The following is a 17,731-nucleotide window of genomic DNA, read 5'->3' on the forward strand; positions in this document are numbered from 1 at the left end:
CTGTAAATGAGGGCAGCTAAATCTGGTGTCTCTTGTCACGTCTCAAGTATTACCTCTCAGTTTTCATACAACTACTCCTCAAGGAAGCTAGCTCCACCAACTACCACTACTCTTTTTGCCCAGTGTGGGACATTTAACTAGGCATGAGTTGGCATTAAAATGTAGAGGGGTAGGAAGGGGGGGGCAAATTTTACCTGCCAGGGTGATTAGCATGTTGGAGGGTCTCAAAAGTTACATGTATTTGCTGTCTTGATTCCAAGAACTAAATCCGGCAGTAGGGACTTAGAAACACAATCTATAAGACCGGGAGTAATTGTAAAGGTGTTGGACTGGCACTTCTAAGCTAGGATTCAGTCAGAGAGGCTGCATCTTACGATCCAAGGCTGCATTTGAATGACTTACCTCAACTTCCACCCTTGTGAAGAGCTGACAGAAAGTAAGCACACACAGCTGGAGGCTGAAAATAAGAAGAGAGAAGGCTATTCTCACACAGCAATGCAAGCAGTACCAGTTATTTACACACAGGCACACCTCCCCCCATATCACACTGCATGTATATTTTGCATTTAAATATGTTACACTCAAGCCATGACACCTTTTTAGATTAGACAACTATTCTTGTCATTGAAAAACTAAATCACCAAATGCAATCACTGTGCTGCCTTAATGAATGTAAGCTACAGCTCAAACAAACCAAACTTCAAATTTACAGTTTCCCTGATAGCACACATTCATAGGCCTAAGTCTCTAGAGAAAGTGCTCCAAGTCTATTTTAAGATATGCAAATGTGGATGGGAGACAGTGGTAAAGAGCACTGGTTGCTCTTCCAGAGAACCCAGGTTCAGTTCCCAGCACCCATATGGCAGCTCACGCCTGTCTGTAAGTCCAGTTCCAGGGGATCCAACGCCCTCTTCTGGCCTCCCTGGGCAATAAGCATGCATGTGGCACACATACATATGAGTAAAACATCCATACACATAAAATAAAAATAAATAAGTCTAAAATAAAAATTAAAGGTATATAAATGTGTTTACAGGAAAATGCCTTAGTACACAGTATTTCTAAATTCTTTGGGTAACAACTTTTAAAAAGTCAGTGGGATTTTCCTTAAAATTACAAATTTTATCAAAGTTCTCTCAGTAATAAGGTTTGAGCTACAGGGAAATGTCCTGAAATCTGGCAAATTTCACTGTAAATCTAGACAAAGGGCTTCTCTAAGTGGTTGACCAACCCATCAATGACAGTTTTTGAGACAAATGTCCTTCCTTACAGCTTTCTGGGATGTATTTAGACTCTGAGCCAGATTTCTGTCGGGTTTTCAGTTTAGCCTCTTTAGACAGTTGACCCAGAAATCAGGCAGAGTGGATTAGACCATATGTTTAAGAAAACAACCAGTCTTTTTTTTTTTTTTTTTGCTATAAAGAAATTAAAGAGCTGGGCAGTGGTGGCACATGCCTTTAATCCCAACACTCGGGAGGCAGAGCCAGGTGGATCTCTGAGTTCAAGGCCAGTCTGGTCTATAGATCCAGGACAGGCACCAAAACTACACAGTAAAACCCTGTCTCGAAAAAACCAAAAAAAAAAAAAAAAAGAATGATTTATCTGTAAAAATTATCTGAAAGGACTTAAGTAAGTTGGAATTTCACCAAGGAATATTGGCTACAGATGGATGCGGGGTGCTCAATACCTTCAGCTTGTACTCACTGGCAAGTCCACCAGGCTCCTTATAAACCTGAGTTCATACGGACAGCTCTGGTGAAACTCAGTGAGTCACAAAACAAACAAAATGACACAACTGTGGGAAAGGGGGCTGGAGGGAGGAGGACAGGTTGATGGAGAGGGAGGGAGGAAAGAGGGGGTGAGGAGTGACATACTCAGAATGCATCATGTATCAAACGGCCAAGGAACAAATTTCATGAACTTCATTTAAAAAAGAAGGAACTGGGAAGTTCAATTTAGGATTTGTAGAGTTAATTACAATACGGAAATGTGATTGTTGCCAAGCCTACCATCTGAAAGGAGAAAAGAAGACTCTGTACTACATACAAGCTCCAAACCACACCATCCCTACCTTAACCATGGTCAAGTGAACGATCAAGTGAATGATTGTCTCTTAAATGTTTTCTTTTCTTTTTTTTGGTTTTTGAGACAGGGTTTCTCAGTGTAGTTTTGGTACCTGTCCTGGATCTCACTCTGTAGACCAGGCTGTCCTCGAACTCACAGAGATCTGCCTGTATCTGCCTCCCGAGTGCTGGGATTAAAGGCGCGAGACACCGTCGCCCAGCTATATTTTCTATTATTATATTGCGTCTGAGTACTTTGACTGTACGTGTCTTTGTGTATCATGTGTATGCAGTACTCTCTGACACCAGAGAGGTCATCGAATGCCCTGGAATTGGAGTTGCAGGTGATGATTGTGTGGGGCCACATGGGTGCTAGGAATTATAGTTGGATTCTCTGCAAGAACAGCCAGGGCTCTTAACCACTAAGCCACCTCTCCAGCCCAAGAGAACAATTTTCAATCATTTACACAGGGCCTTGGAGTTAGTATTTGGATGGACACAAATTTCGTTCTTAAAAGTATGAAGGTTGAACATAATAGATCAGTAAGTATGCCTTGCTTACACTGCAGTAAGACCAAATTCTTCTTGGAAAACTGCCTTCCATAGCTCTGTCCTTTCTCTAAGCTTATTTCCCATGTCCCTTCTCCCTGGGGGTATCTGCTTTGGTGAGATAGCAGCTGAGGACATAGATTTGAAAGTAGTAGATACAGTGCCACCAGCAGCATTCAATACCTCAGAAGACAGGCAGAAATAGGACTTGCCCTAGGCAAGGGCCATGTGCATATGCACATAACAAATTTGAGTTTTTTAAAGATCTTGGGCCTGTTTCTAAGCCACCAAGTAAACTGATCCCTTGAAGAGTTGAAGATAACACATTGCCTACATCCTCTTTGTCACGTGTCGTGTCTAATGCTGTCTGCCTAACTTCACCTACCAAGGACTGAAGCTCAAAAGGAACACATGTGTGCTATATGTATTAATGCTTATTCAACTGACCCTTAAGTCACCTTTCCTGATGCAAACTTACTATCTCAGAGAAATTTCTGCACACACCCAAAAGGAGAAGAAGTAAGTACACACAATCTTTTCTCCCCCACTTTCCAAAGTTCAAGAGAGTGTACAATGATGTGTAAAGAAGCCAGAAAGTGCTAGAAAGCAATGATGATTTCCTCCAAAATACTTCCATTGGCGACGTTAGTTGAACTCTGTTGTTATCATTGTCAAAACTGGATAAGGCCCCTGGGGAAAGTTTTCAAACCCAGATTCGCATACGGTTCTCACTGAAATTTAAGTAGGCCCAAACTTTTCTAGTGGGAGCTAAACAAAAGGTCTTGGAAGAAAGCTGGATTCTACATGCGTCGTTCAGTGTGAAAAAAAGAAAAACAACAACAAAAAGGCCTGTCTCATTCACCTCACCTCTACGAGCTCCAGAAACTGCTGATCCCGGTACTTTCAGGATCTGGGAATGGAACACAAGTCCTGGGTGGCTATTTCCCCAGCACAGACAGACATGCCACACCAGTTTCAGGTCCCGAAACTGATGTAATCTAAACTGCTAAACCAATCTCATAAAATCTGAACAGAGATACTACAGGAGAGAGTGAAAGAGTCAAGCTAAGCATGATACAAGCCAGGGCCCTGGAATGTTCCTTACAAACTGGTCGGCAAGATCGTGATGCTGACAGATGACTAGTACTCCTCAAATGGTATTAATGGACATTAATCTCACTGGACATTTAGTGGGCAAGAAAGTGATTCTGTTCCTAGAGATATGGTTAAAAGATTTAAGACTGATTAGAAATGTTTACTTTTACAAAAATAAGATTTTTTTTAAAAGAAGGAATAAATTATATTTTTTTTCTTCATTAAGATATTAATAAACTATTAAACGATATAAGTGACTTACAATGTATATCCTTGCCATGTCCAGGTCACAGTATCCTAAAAGAACAGAAGTAGTCAAATTGTTAGTCTAGACTGATGTGGACAACTGTAATCTCAGCAGATGAGAGATGTAGGCAAGAAAGAGATCAGGAGTTCAAGGCCAACAGGGGCTACATGAGACCCTGTCTCAAAAAATAAACGAAACAAAACAAAAAATTAAACAACAAAATAAAGTAAGGCTTTGTTTAATATTAGGATTCATGTACACTTTTTCTGGAATAAAAAGCAACATATTAAAAACTAAAACAAGCTCATAATTATTAAAGGATATAAACTAATGCACAAATTCCTGAATTACACAGGTTATATAACTACACAGAGATCATCTCCCACCTCTATATGTTTTCATGGAATAACTCTTTCTGAATTAAAAATAATTATTGTACATGTTCAGTTATTTTTCTTCTCAAACGAGCATATCTGGAAAACTAATTTATGTGCATGTGTGTGTAATATATATAATTTATCAATTATCATTTAATACATGAAAACTCAAATATATAGGCAGGGGCCAGAGTAGATGTTTGACAGATTTTAATTCCTTTTTTTACTGGAGATTTCAAGTTGAGAAGCCAGCCATTGACTACAAAACTGAACTGGCCAAGAACTTGTAATCTTAAATAGTATTAGTAGTAATTTCTGCTTTTTTTTTTTTTGGTTTTTCGAGACAGGGTTTCTCTGTGTAGCTTTGCGCCTCTCCTGGAACTCACTTGGTAGCCCAGGCTGGCCTCGAACTCACAGAGATCCGCCTGGCTCTGCCTCCCGAGTGCTGGGATTAAAGGCGTGCGCCACCACCGCCCGGCTAATTTCTGCTTTTTTATAACCTCTAGTAAGGTCCTTTCAGGATGAACCCCAGTGTCTAGGGAAGGGCAGTGCAACTGATGTCCAGAGGATGACAGTGTGACCCCAGTGTCTGGGGAAGGGCCGTGCAACTGATGTCCAGAGGATGACAGTGTGACTCCAGTGTCTGGGGAAGGGCCGTGCAACTGATGTCCAGTGGATAACAGTGTGACCCCAGTGTCCGGGGAAGGGCAGTACAACTGATGTCCAGAGGATAACAGTGTGACCCCAGTGTCTGGGGAAGGGCCGTGCAACTGATATCCAGAGGACAACAGTGTGACCCCAGTGTCTGGGGAAGGGCAGTACAACTGATGTCCAAAGGACAACAGTGTGACCCCAGTGTCCGGGGAAGGGCCGTGCAACTGATGTCCAGAGGATGACAGTGTGACCAATGGATGCAGAAGACACTGTTTCCTGGAGCAGCCTTGGACTTTAGAGGTGAAGTTCTCTATGATGATTTCTTAATTAATTACGCTACTCCCTGAGGTTCACACAGCCAGGAGGTACTGAGCCCGTACTTTACTCTGTCCCCCAGATGGATCTTCTACCTCCAGCCTTCCTCCCACTAGTCATCTCTGTATCTGGAAGAGGTTCCTTGTCACCACCAAATCCTTTCTGCTGTCGAGTATAATCAGAGCCTAAGTCTGGGACTTAACCTGTCCATCACAGAGATGACAGAGACCAAGCAATGCCCTCCTGGAGCTGAGTTATACAGAATGACATTGAGTACTGCTGTCACAGATAGCTGTTGATCTTGCAAAATTTAAAAACTCCGGAGGCAGGTGGCATCCATCTGCCCAATCACTTCTTTCCTTTAGCCATTCATTAATCAGATATTTAAAAAGGTTCTGGAGAGTAAGCTATTTGGAGTGCAGAATTCCTTCCCTTACCAGCTTGTTTGGGTATCTGAGGAGGATGGGCTGCACTGGAACTCCTGGGATGAAGGCCCCTAGAACCACATCAAAATTGTATAACATGGTTTGTATATGAACAAGAAGGATATAGTAGTCAACATAGTATAAACACACTGATGACTTACGAGTAAACAGAGCATGAGCCATGCTGAAATATTTACCAAAATGAGTTATTGCAAGAAAGCAAAACATTAAATGCTGTGCCTACGCCACTTAAGCATACATTTATTTACTGTTTTCTTTGGTAAAGAAAATTAAAGACATTTATTTCAAAACAATTCTTTAGTATACATATAGTTTTACCATTTACTTTTATTTGGGGAGTTGGTTTCATTTCCTAAGTACATACTATCCAACAACATAGAAGAGCAACGACAAAATCGAGGCCAAGAAAAAATAAAAGAGCTAAAATGCTGGAAGCAAAGCTATTGGGCTGGCTTGATGTGAGCCACACCATGGCGCAAAGCAGCCAACATACACAGTACAGTATGTTGTAAAGTGTTACCAACATACACAGCCTAAAGTGTTACAAATGAAAATAAAGGCACATTCAGGGCTGCCTTCTTAAGATGAAAAAAAAAAAATAGATTGAACTTTGGAAGGCATGTAAAAACATGAATGATATTAATGTAGGCCGCCCACTTCATGACAAAAGACCCCAGATATCTATGAGGTTCCTTGGAGGAAAAAGAAAAATGTCAGTGACTTCTGAGCATGCGCACACATAGATCCGCATAGACCCAGACAGACACACATACAGACTTCTGAGCATGCGCACACATAGATCCGCATAGACCCAGACAGACACACATACAGACTTCTGAGCATGTGCATACATAGACCCGCATAGACCCAGACAGACACACATACAGACTTCTGAGCATGCGCACACATAGATCCACATAGACCCAGACAGACACACATACAGACTTCTGAGCATACGCACACATAGATCCACATAGACCCAGACAGACACACGTACAGACACATACACAGAGAGACATACATAGACAAACTAACACACACACACACACACACACACAGACAGACAGACAGACACACACACACACACACACACACACACACCCCTAAAGGAAAAGGCTACATCAAAAAAGAGCAAAGTAGTACACAGGAATAAGTGCTGTGGAATCACAGCATCAGAAAGGTTTCATCAGAAAAGAAATGCCAGGAGCAAATGAGTTCTATTGGGCATCATCCTCGAATCATTTGAGAAATCTCCATTACTATATTGTTACAATACATAATTTAATTTATCTCACCTGGTTTAAAAGTAATCAAACAGGAGCGATTAGTACAAGTACCTTCTGGGAAAACTAGTATCTTGGGAGAAAAGGAATAAATTTAATATTTCAGTCTAATTGATAGATTACCTCTTTATTCTCCTATGACTTCATCAACACTGCTAATACTTCAAAAATTAAAATTAAATAAAAGGATAACTGTTGATCTAATAAAAACTGGAATCAGATGGTTCCATATTCCTCTAAAAGAAGTATAGTTTTAAAAGAAGTGCAGTTTAGCCGGGCGGTGGTGGCGCACGCCTTTAATCCCAGCACTCGGGAGGCAGAGCCAGGCGGATCTCTGTGAGTTCGAGGCCAGCCTGGTCTCCAAAGCGAGTTCCAGGAAAGGCGCAAAGCTACACAGAGAAACCCTGTCTCGAAAAAAACCAAAAAAAAAAAAAAAATTAAAAAAAAAGAAGTGCAGTTTGACCAGTATAATAATCAGAAAGGGTTAAAGCTTTGAATAAATAGTATTCTTAATTTACAGCATATGTTGCTTACTTCTGCTTTTTACAACTGTTTCTCGATGCTTTTGTTAATGATCTGAAGAAATTTAAAAGAAGACATAAGGCAAGGTTACATCCTTAACTAAAAGAAATCTTTCTGATACAGTTTCGCGCTATCTGATCTTTACTCCCAGTACATATTTCAGGGATGCCTTGAGAACGAACAATGGAGGAAATGCTGTGACAGCCTCCTGCTCAGTTATCATGTGGGGTGGACTTCACAGTTCGCTTTGTTTTTCCTGAGGAAGTAGTTTAGCTGTTAATGTGCTACTTGACGTTTTTCTCTGTGAAAGACATACAGGCATCTCGAGCTTCTCCACTAATTAAGACACAAGATTGATTTTCTGAAGCTTTTCAAATTTAGTCGTGAGTTAACTGCTAAGTATATAAAACCAAATCAAATCCCTGTACTAGTACTACATGATCTATAGTAATTAGAGAGGGGAAACACTGGCTCAAACTCAAACCAAAAATTAATGAGTGGGCATAATTCCATCCCCTGATTTATAAAATGGGTTTCCTGTGACAAGCAGACACAATGGCCAACAGTTTTACTTGGCATAAATCCACAAACAGCTTACTAACAAGGAATGCTAACAAAGTGAGTCACAAATCTCAGGGAGGAAGGAGCATTCAAAATAGCCTAATGGCTCAAATGTTTAAATTAATTCTACAGTCTCCTCCCCTCACCCAGTGGCTGAGAGTCAGGGCCTGAGAAGTTTTCCAAATCAGGCCATTTTACCCCTGGACAGAGAAAAAGTTGTGCAAAATGAAAAAAAAAAGTGCTGAAATCTATTTGTTATCTCTTGCCTATTAATCCTAGACATTTTTCTTGGATTCAAAGAGAAAGTCTAACTTTTCCAAATGCCACCTCGATCATTTTTATGCCACTCCTCATTTGCCTTGGTTTCTAAAGCCTCCAGGGTGGGGGAATTGAACGTCTGTGTGTTACTACAGGTAGGCCGACTGTTGTAGCATTGGTCGCTAGAGATCATGTGCTTTCACCTGGACAGAGACACCGGGGTGTTTATCGGAATCATCCCTGCTTTATGCAGTAAGTACTAACCTACAAGGGCATTCCAGGGAATGGGCTAGGTGTTGGTGAAGTCTGACAGGTTTATAGGCTATTTTGATATGCCCCTTGAACGGAAAGCTCTATTTAAATATAATTCAGAAAAGATTTGATATACTTAGAATATTTTTAGTCAAGTGAGTTAAATCATATAAAATATTCATTTTATGTAATAGGAAGTAAAGTCAGAGAATCATTTGTTATACCATTAAGAAAATATCTGACAACTGAAAGGGAAGGGTATGTGCTGGGGGCAGGGTCTTCTTCACACTGATTGGTTTATTTATTCTGCATCTATTACGTTGCAGACACATGGCATGATATCTCACTCTCTGTGGACCCAAATGAGTAAGTCTACAGACATACAAAAGCTCTCAGTGTATATAAATGACAAGCAGCGGCATCTTACCTGGGGCCACTCCCCTCCTGATGTCGCTCGCCTTCTTATTTCATTTATTGTGTTTTTTCGGGAATCTGGGTCAACACGGGACACCAAAACTGGCTGCAAAGCCCGTAACAGTCCTTGAAAACAAAGGGTCATAACCCAGTTGTTTTTTTTTTTTTAAGCCACCATGGCATTGCAATCATTGGATAAACTGAAACAGTGTTTACAGAAAATGAAAATGTTAGCACGTCTAAAAGAATAATCCCTTTAAACTCAAATTCAAGTTGACTAGTTAAGAGTCTAATTTCAAATGCAGAGACAGATGTTATGTCATTGGTTTTACAGACGTTAGTGAAAAGCATGGGGGGCGGATAGAAGGAGGAGGAAAAGCAGTTGTTTTCCTAAGTCTTTTTTCTTAATGGATGTTAAAATGTGGGACTACGCTTCAAAACTATCCCGTCTGATTTTAGGAAGACCTTAAACACTCAGAGAATGAACTGACAGTGTCCATGAGTAGAGGGCGATTATGACTTATTTTACTAAAACCCTTCTGAAGAGACCGCTTCCTACCACATGCAAAATAAACTTCAAGTGCTCCGCAACAGAAACGTTATGGAGAAGGCCACGCGGCACAGAGCACGGTGGCTGCACGTTGAAGAAAACGAAGTGTCATCACTCCATGGCAAAGCCACAAGGACAGCTACTCCTTCTCAGGCACACCGAGACAGCAGCCGCCCTCATCACGCGGCGTTGGCGGTAACCTTGGGACAAGCGGGAGCAGTTACTTGGAGACTGACTCCTCGGGGAGAGGTGGTAGCATCTGGCAGGAAAAACATTTCACTCGCTTCATTATTTCTTTATGGCAGGAAGCACTTATTGTTCCACATCATAATTTTCAAAGAGTTACACAAATGTCCCTCAGGGAACCATTGGGCACAATAATTTAGAAAACAGAGCTGAGAGAAAAGACTTAGCACATTTATCAGCCTAATACCATAAAGAGAAGTTCTCGAAACAGCACGTGACCTGTGTTTTTCAGATTCCTTTAAAAAATAAGCATATTTAGTGTCTGAAATCTGATTTTCCTTATGACACACAGGAACACAAAGATATGATGGCTAGTGATAAGGGCAAGTTTCCTGAAAGTCTAAAAAGCTAAAGATAAGGGGACACGTCTATTTTTTTTTTATAAACTCACCCTTTACATAGAGTAGCTCATTTAAATAAAAAGAAATGCATTTAAAATATCTTAAAGTTTTATTTTTAACTGACTGGAGATTGTGCTCAATGTTAGACCATTTGCCTTGCATGCACAAGACCATGGGGTTTAATACCCAGGAAAGAAAGTAAATAAGTGTATAGAAAATGACTAACTACGATTCTTCCAACTTAAAGTACGCACGCGCTACTGTTTCAGTTGTTAGCCACCAGGTACTTACTGCCCACCAGAGGGGTCTGTGCATTCTCATTCCGTGACACCAGAGAGGGCAACCCAGCTACCACACAGGCAATGCCATCGAAGAAGGTTGAGTGAGGGGCCACAACAAAGATGGGCGCCTCCACAGGGCTTGCCATCTTCCCTTTCACGGTAACCATAAAGCCCATGGAGAAGAACATGGCACGGCCCAGGAACTTCAGAGCTGGATGAGTAATCTTCCTTCGAAAACAAGGATAGAAAAGACATATTTGGCTTTGCTTTACTCCAAAACACAGTAGGAAAAGCAAAACAAATCAGAGAACCCCATCTTCAGACATAAGCTATGGGGAGTACCAGCTGTCAGAACTATCTTGAGCTGCCAACTTGACACATCTGGGAAGAGGCAACCTCAGCTGACGAATCGCCTCCATAAGATGGCTCATCACTAGTTGTTTGAAACTTGAGGGCCCGGCCCATTGTGGCAGGTGGGCCTGCACCATATAAGAAAGTAACTGGACATGAGCCTAGGGAGCAAGCCAGGCAGCAGCATTCCTCCATGGTCTCTGCTTCAGTTCCTGGCTCCACGGTCCTGTCTTGAGTTCCCCTGCCTGACTTCCATCAGCGACAGACTATGACTTGAAAATTGTAAGATGAAATAACCCCTTCTGTTGGTGTTGGTCAATGTCTTAACAGAGCAAAAGACAGCAAACTTGAAAAGGAGCTGAACAGGAGCTCTTCTGTGAAGCTGCAGACTCGGTTCCTAACGTTTTACATATATGTTAATATTTTTCATCCTCAGCCTATCCTCATGAAATGGGTATTATTATCATCCCTGTTTTTAAAATGTATTCTTTGTGTTTATCTATATATGTCTGTAAGAATGTGTATGCTACACTGTGCATTTGGTGGTCATGGGAAAACTTGTAGGAGTCAATTCTTGGCTTCTACCAAGTGGATCCAGGGAATTGAACTCAGGTTGTTAGGCTTGGTAGCAAGCATTTATAACTTCTGAGCCATTTTGCCAGCCCTATTAACCTCATTATTTAAATTTAAATTTAATTTGATTTATATGTTTCTTTATCTGTGCATGTCACAGGTATATGGATGCCGAGGGAACCCAGAAGAGGGTATCAGATTCCCTGGAGCTGGAGTTACAAGTGGTGGTGAGCTACCCAATGTTGGCACTGGGAACTGAACTCTGGTCCTCTGGAAGAACAGCCAGCACTCTTAACCCCTGAGCCATCATCTCCTTATCCTCATTTTGAAGATGAGAGAAGTGAGGCACAGAGAAGCAATTTATCCAAAGATAACGTGGATAATATATGACTCCATTATTCTGTAAGCTTGAAGTGATCAAAGTGAATCTTCAAACCACATCCCACACTGAGATCACCAACATCATCATTGCTGGCCTTAGAAAGCAGTCATCTTGGAAATGAATTCCTCTTACATAATGATAATGCTACTGTCTACCCAAATAAGAAGTCTCATGCTGAATTAATTTAGGGATAATTCTTAGAGATGAATCTCATCATAGTGCAATAGCCTTTAGGCATCACCAAGAATCTCCAAAATAAATATCATTGCACTTCCATCGAACTTAGATCCAAGAAAGTCCAGAAGCCTCCTTATTTACTTTTTAAAAAGGTTTTAAGATAGTCTATCATTAAAGATTAATTATCTGAGCTGGCAAGATGCTTCACCAGGTAAATGCTTTTACCACCAAGTATGAGGACCTGAGTTTGGTATATAGAACCCACAAAGTATAAGAGAACCAACTATGCATGCACACATATACACACAAAACAATGTTTAAAAAAAGATTATCACACTGTGCAAAAAACTGCTGGACATGTAAGACAAGTAAGGCCCAGCCTCTTAACTAATAAGCTTAAATAACGAGGGAAGCCGAGTTCCAGGACAGGCTCCAAAGCTACACAGAGAAACCCTGTCTCAAAAAACAAAAACATAACAAAACAAAACAAAAAACAACTAAATAGATAAATAAATAAATAAATAAATAAATAAATAAATAAATAAATAAATAAATAAATAAATAAATAAGGAATCAAAACTATTCTCACAGATATTTAGATTCCTAAGCACTGAATGGACACCTCAGATATGAGCAAACATATGTTATGGAGCACCCAGACATGGCATGGCTCTTACTGTCTTGAAATTAGAACAGTTGTAATTATCCTAACAAGACCCTCACAAGATTGGGCCCACTGTCCAATTTTTTGCTCACAAAATACCAGAGGAAAAGTGCATGAAAGCTTCAGGCTCACTCATGGCTCACATATGTACACACCCTTCCCTTCAGACAGAGAAGCAAGAAATACCTGCTGGGTAGAAGTGGGGGTTACATCTTTCAGCACCCCAGCCTCCCCTAAGCTGCCCCTGCTTCTGTAGGTAACCTCCCGTCCATCCTCCTGTAAGCAGCCCCAGTCAACCTCACTGCTTCACTAAGCTAGACTTGGGTGGAATCATTTCTTTGGTCTGTCTTCAGTGTCCTATCTGAATGAATAGACATTTGTTCACATCTCTACTTCACAAAACAATACAGCTTTTCATGACATGAAAAATAAAATATACATAGTCATCCCTCAGTAATTGTGGGGAACAGGCTCCAGAGGCTGGCAAATAGCAACATCCTCAAATGCTCAATTTGAGGACCTTACTTGGTCTTACACGTCCAGCACAGTCTTTCATATAATGCCATGTGACCACTGCACATAAGCTAAACGTACTGTCCTAAAGACTTTCAAACATCTCTAGAGTGTTATAATACCTAATATAATATGAATGCTATATAATGTGAATCCTATTTAAGTCTGATAGTATACTGTTTAGGGACTATTAATAAGCAACCAGTATATACATGTGCAGTAGAGATGTAGTCTTTTTTTCTGAGCATTTTTGATCCACAGTTGGTTGAACTGCAGATGCAGAACACACTGCTGACCTATAGCACCTATTAGATATCAGAAAGAACTTTTAAAAACTGAGCTTCTGAATTTCTTAGCCAGTGAAAGGCTGCGAGTAACTAGCCCGTGAGGAAGCTTCTTCAATGCTGACCTCACAAGAAGTGAGACCCAGTAAACCAGAGTGCTTTCCAGAGGGCACAGGTAAGTGATGATCTCCACCTTTAGTCTAGTGGTGAGCTCTATACTCACATAGGAACAGAAAGTACATTTCTGTGTTTCTATATTTTATTTAGCTACAGCGGTATAGCTCCTTATAAACATATTTCAAGAAGTCAGATCCCTTAATGACTTCTTCTTAGACATATTTTAAAATGCCCCGGGGAAAAGCCATGCAAATCCAATGACCTGAGTCTGAGCTCCAGAACAGGCTATGGGGGAATGGGAGGCAGAGACAGGGAGCCAGTTAACATGGACTATGCTGTCTTGTAGCATAAACATGACACAGTGAGCCTGTGCCTCAAAACAAAGGGAGAGATGAGAATCAACTCCCAAATGTCCTCTGGCCCCCACACCCCCCCACACATACATACACATGTGCACGCACACACACACACACACACACACACACACACACACACACACACACACAATTTTTAAAAAATTTTTAATAGCTAAAAGTCTTATGCCACATAATAACTTCCAATTTATTTGTATGAGAGGAAACAGAGATACTGGTTTAACTGAAAAAAAAAGTAAAAGTTTTCCAAAGCAAAAACAATAAAATATTAAAAAGAACACTTTTCTATTTTTTTCAAGATTCTTAAACTATTCCTTCCCTCATCCTAGATTTTTGTAAGCCAGTAACTATAAAACCAAAGAAAGAATCTGAAAGAAGTGTGAATCATGAAAAGCAGCCCATGAAGTGTTATTTTATACTGTGCATCCTTGAGTTATAAAACAAAGAAGTATGATTTGCAAAGGACTGAGCTTTCTCTGGGGCATTGCCAACACTAGATTTATTTCCACTTCAAACCAGCCTTAGTTTTGATATTCACATTTGTTCACTGGGACAAGAACTGAATAGCAAACTGCATACTTCTATTAAAAGTTGTACAGCAGCAGTTCTCAATAATTTTTGGAGGACATAACCACATTTGAGATTTGCATAAAAAGAACACATCCTTGCATACAGAAAAAGCAAATAAGCAAAAAGAAAAAAAAACACCATACATAATTTCAGGGAGTTCATAAGTGTCCTAAAATAAATGTATGGATCTGCAGCCTATTGAAATCCGTGGAGTGCTCATTAAAAAAGTCCATGTGCAGTATGTACAGATGGTGATAATTATGGTGATAATTTGAACCTGCCAAACAGTAATGACTTTCACCAACATATTTTTCTTATTTTGCCCAGTTTGTTCTCTAGAACCATCCGAATTAGATAATTCTAGAAATTCTAGAAAAGCAGTTCCATTCGCCTTCATACTAACATTTGAAAATGCTATGCTGAGTGACAATTAAAATTAATATTAACCACTAGACATAATTAATAAAAAATAATATAATTGATCCACTTAATTGTATTGCTGCAGAAAGCATATTGTTACCTTGAAGGGACAAAAGCATATGTGAAAATGCAGAAGGACAAAAGAAAGTCAAGTACTTTATAGCTATAATGTTCCAGGAATACAGCAGAATATATTGTCAGACTGCAGCAGTGTGTCATAAGCCCTGACAGGAGCACCATGGAAAGAAGAAAGATTTGTTTTAGCTCATGGCTTTAGAGGTTTTGGTTCATAGTGATCAGTTCTGTTCTGGGGACCATGGAGAAATGGAGCTTCACAGTGAGAGAACATGGCAGACGCTACTCATCTCACAGTGGACAGGAAGCACAGAAAGGAAATATGGAAAGGGGCTAGCCCCCCTCCTTCCCCAGGACACACTCCTAGTGACCTAATTACTCCAACTAGGCTAGGCCCTTGCAGATTTTCACCACCTCCTAATAATGCCCTCATATTATGAATCCATCAAGAGACTAATCCTTTGATCAGGGCACAGCTCTCGGGATACAGTCACTTCCTAAAAGCCCACTGACTGCCAACAAAGCGTCTAACACATGAGATGACTGGAGACATTTCATGTAAAAACACAACACAGGAACTCTTTCGGAACCATAGATGAATATCCTTCACAATAACTCAGAAAACAAAATGTTTTAACATTAAGAAATTATACCTAGAACTGAATATTATCAAAATGTGCCTGTGTGATAATTTCTTCAAAAATCAAGTCCATTCCCATGTAAGAAACAAATATAAACTATTAAAACTGAGTAACAGTAAACCAAAACCACTGGTCACTGAAGAAACTAGAATCAAACCTTTGAAATTTTTGACTTGTATAATATTTGGATATAATTATCTCTTACCTCCTCCAACCAGTTATCGGATGGGTCAGCTTTTCAGGGCAGCATGCTGTGGTAATCGCAGCAAATGGCCATGCCAGCAACAAAATTAATGCAACCAATACAGCGCGGACTGGAAGCAGAATAATTCCAAGAAGAATGATCTGCAAATCAAAGTTGACAAAAAACAAAAAAGATAAATGGATGTTATTTAAATATATGACGACCAAACACAAAAGCAAAATAGAAAAGTTTTGGTTTCATGCATGTGCTCAGGGATGAATTAAATGCTGTCTCGTATCAGACCAAGACACATAAACACACACACACACACACACACACACACACACACACCCCACATGACATTTCATCTCAGCGGGCTACTACTTACTACTTGTTGGGCATTGTAGTATTCTAATTCCAGCATTTTCCTCCAGGCAGAGGCAGGCAGATTTCTATGGGATCTATAAGGCCAGCCTGGTCTACATAGTTAGTTCTAGGTCAGCCAGGACTACATTATGAGACCCTCTCTCAAAAAACAAAACAACAACAATACAAAAGGCCAAAGAAGCCATGAGGAGAACCATGGGATAACCTGATCTGCACATCCATGAGAGGGAATAGAGGGATGCTGGTAGAGCAAAGAAAAGGTGGGACTGACTTAGTACCCAGAACAAGCTTCCCGTGGGAGTGGTAGCCTGAATAGTCCTGCAGAAGAAGATGGTAGTGCCAGGATATTGGCCCTCGCTAATTGAGAGGCTGAGGCAGGAGGAGCAAGTGCCAGGCTGCCTAAGCTAAGAAGTGAAGGGAGCTGGAGCTTGATACCTCGCTGAGAAAGTGCTTGCCTAGCATGCATGAATTCCCTCAGTGTGATCCCAGCATAGCTAGTCACAAAGCAAGCAGATGCTAGCAAAGCAAGACAGCTACTGTTTCCCAAAAGCTACACAGAAAGAAGTGTGGGAATAAAAGCATTAGTGAATGATGGATTGCACTGATTGCCGTGCCTGCCAGTTCTGTGTAACTAAGCAATAAGGAACTGGAGGAGAGAATAAAAATACACAATAAATAAGAATGAAGAGTATATGACTAAAAACAGCAAATCATACATAAATGCTTGCTGTGTGTCAGGCATACGGCACACAGTGATTCATTTAGTTCTTAAGATCTTAAGTTGCTTTACATGAAAAGAAAGCCATGGATAAATTAAATCACAATAAAATCACATTAATATCAACAGAAGTGGAAACAAATTTATTTATAAAGCCTTTGTTCCTAATCCTATACCACCCTGCCTTTTAAGTGAATAGTCATTATATATACCACCTTTTTTTCTATAAATTAATTACATGATCCAATCAGCACTGACTGTCTGTCTTCTATCTGTATTGTCCTCTATGAGAACCTAAACATCACCAAATAACTTACAAAAATGCCCACACTATTCTAGCTATCTATCTGTCTTAACTACTGTAGTTTTCAAGTAGGCCTTCAAGTGGTGGTATGTGACCTCTAATTTTTTTCTTCTTCAACTGTTTTTAAAGATATTTCTAGATCCTCGAATTTCCATAGAAGTTCAGAAGTAATTAATTCCTCAGTCTGCACACACACACACACACACACACACACACACACACACACACACACACATATATTTTTTTTGAGATTGCAATGAATCTAGATTTGATCTGGAAGGACTTGTCATACAAATAATATTGGGTTGTCAAACTAATAATACTGGGTTTTCCAATTCACAGATATGCCACATCCATTCACATGTTTCAATTTCTCAAATCACTATTTTGTTGTTTCCAGTTTCGTGACCAGACATGGTTTTAGTTAAAGATACTTCTAAGTGTTCAACATCTTCTTACTGTTACTACATATAAGATTATCTCATTTTATTTTGTAATTGTTTGATGTAAATACAAAATTGATTTAGTTTTTAAATGTATGGG

At 40.1% G+C, this 17,731-nt stretch overlaps 1 protein-coding gene across 3 annotated transcripts in view; it reads right to left on the reverse strand.

The window, feature by feature from the left end:
* Lpcat2 (lysophosphatidylcholine acyltransferase 2) overlaps positions 1-17,731 on the reverse strand; it is a 61,923-nt gene that overhangs the window by 37,122 nt on the left and 7,070 nt on the right. The window contains exons 2-8 of one of the 3 annotated variants that reach the window (XM_052728406.1): positions 15,801-15,940; positions 10,465-10,682; positions 9,050-9,162; positions 7,042-7,102; positions 5,738-5,796; positions 3,970-4,004; positions 403-457 (exon numbers count right to left, since the gene is read on the reverse strand). In XM_052728406.1, the coding sequence (XP_052584366.1) occupies positions 403-457; positions 3,970-4,004; positions 5,738-5,796; positions 7,042-7,102; positions 9,050-9,162; positions 10,465-10,682; positions 15,801-15,940 (681 nt within the window). Of the gene's footprint in view, positions 1-402; positions 458-3,969; positions 4,005-5,737; positions 5,797-7,041; positions 7,103-9,049; positions 9,163-10,464; positions 10,683-15,800; positions 15,941-17,731 lie in introns of those variants that run through there. The other 2 variants (XM_052728408.1, XM_052728407.1) reach the window with 2 other exon arrangements.

Source organism: Peromyscus californicus, unplaced genomic scaffold (genome assembly GCF_007827085.1).
Source record: "Peromyscus californicus insignis strain IS unplaced genomic scaffold, ASM782708v3 Scaffold_8__1_contigs__length_139910024, whole genome shotgun sequence".
Lineage (NCBI taxonomy): Eukaryota > Metazoa > Chordata > Mammalia > Rodentia > Cricetidae > Peromyscus > Peromyscus californicus.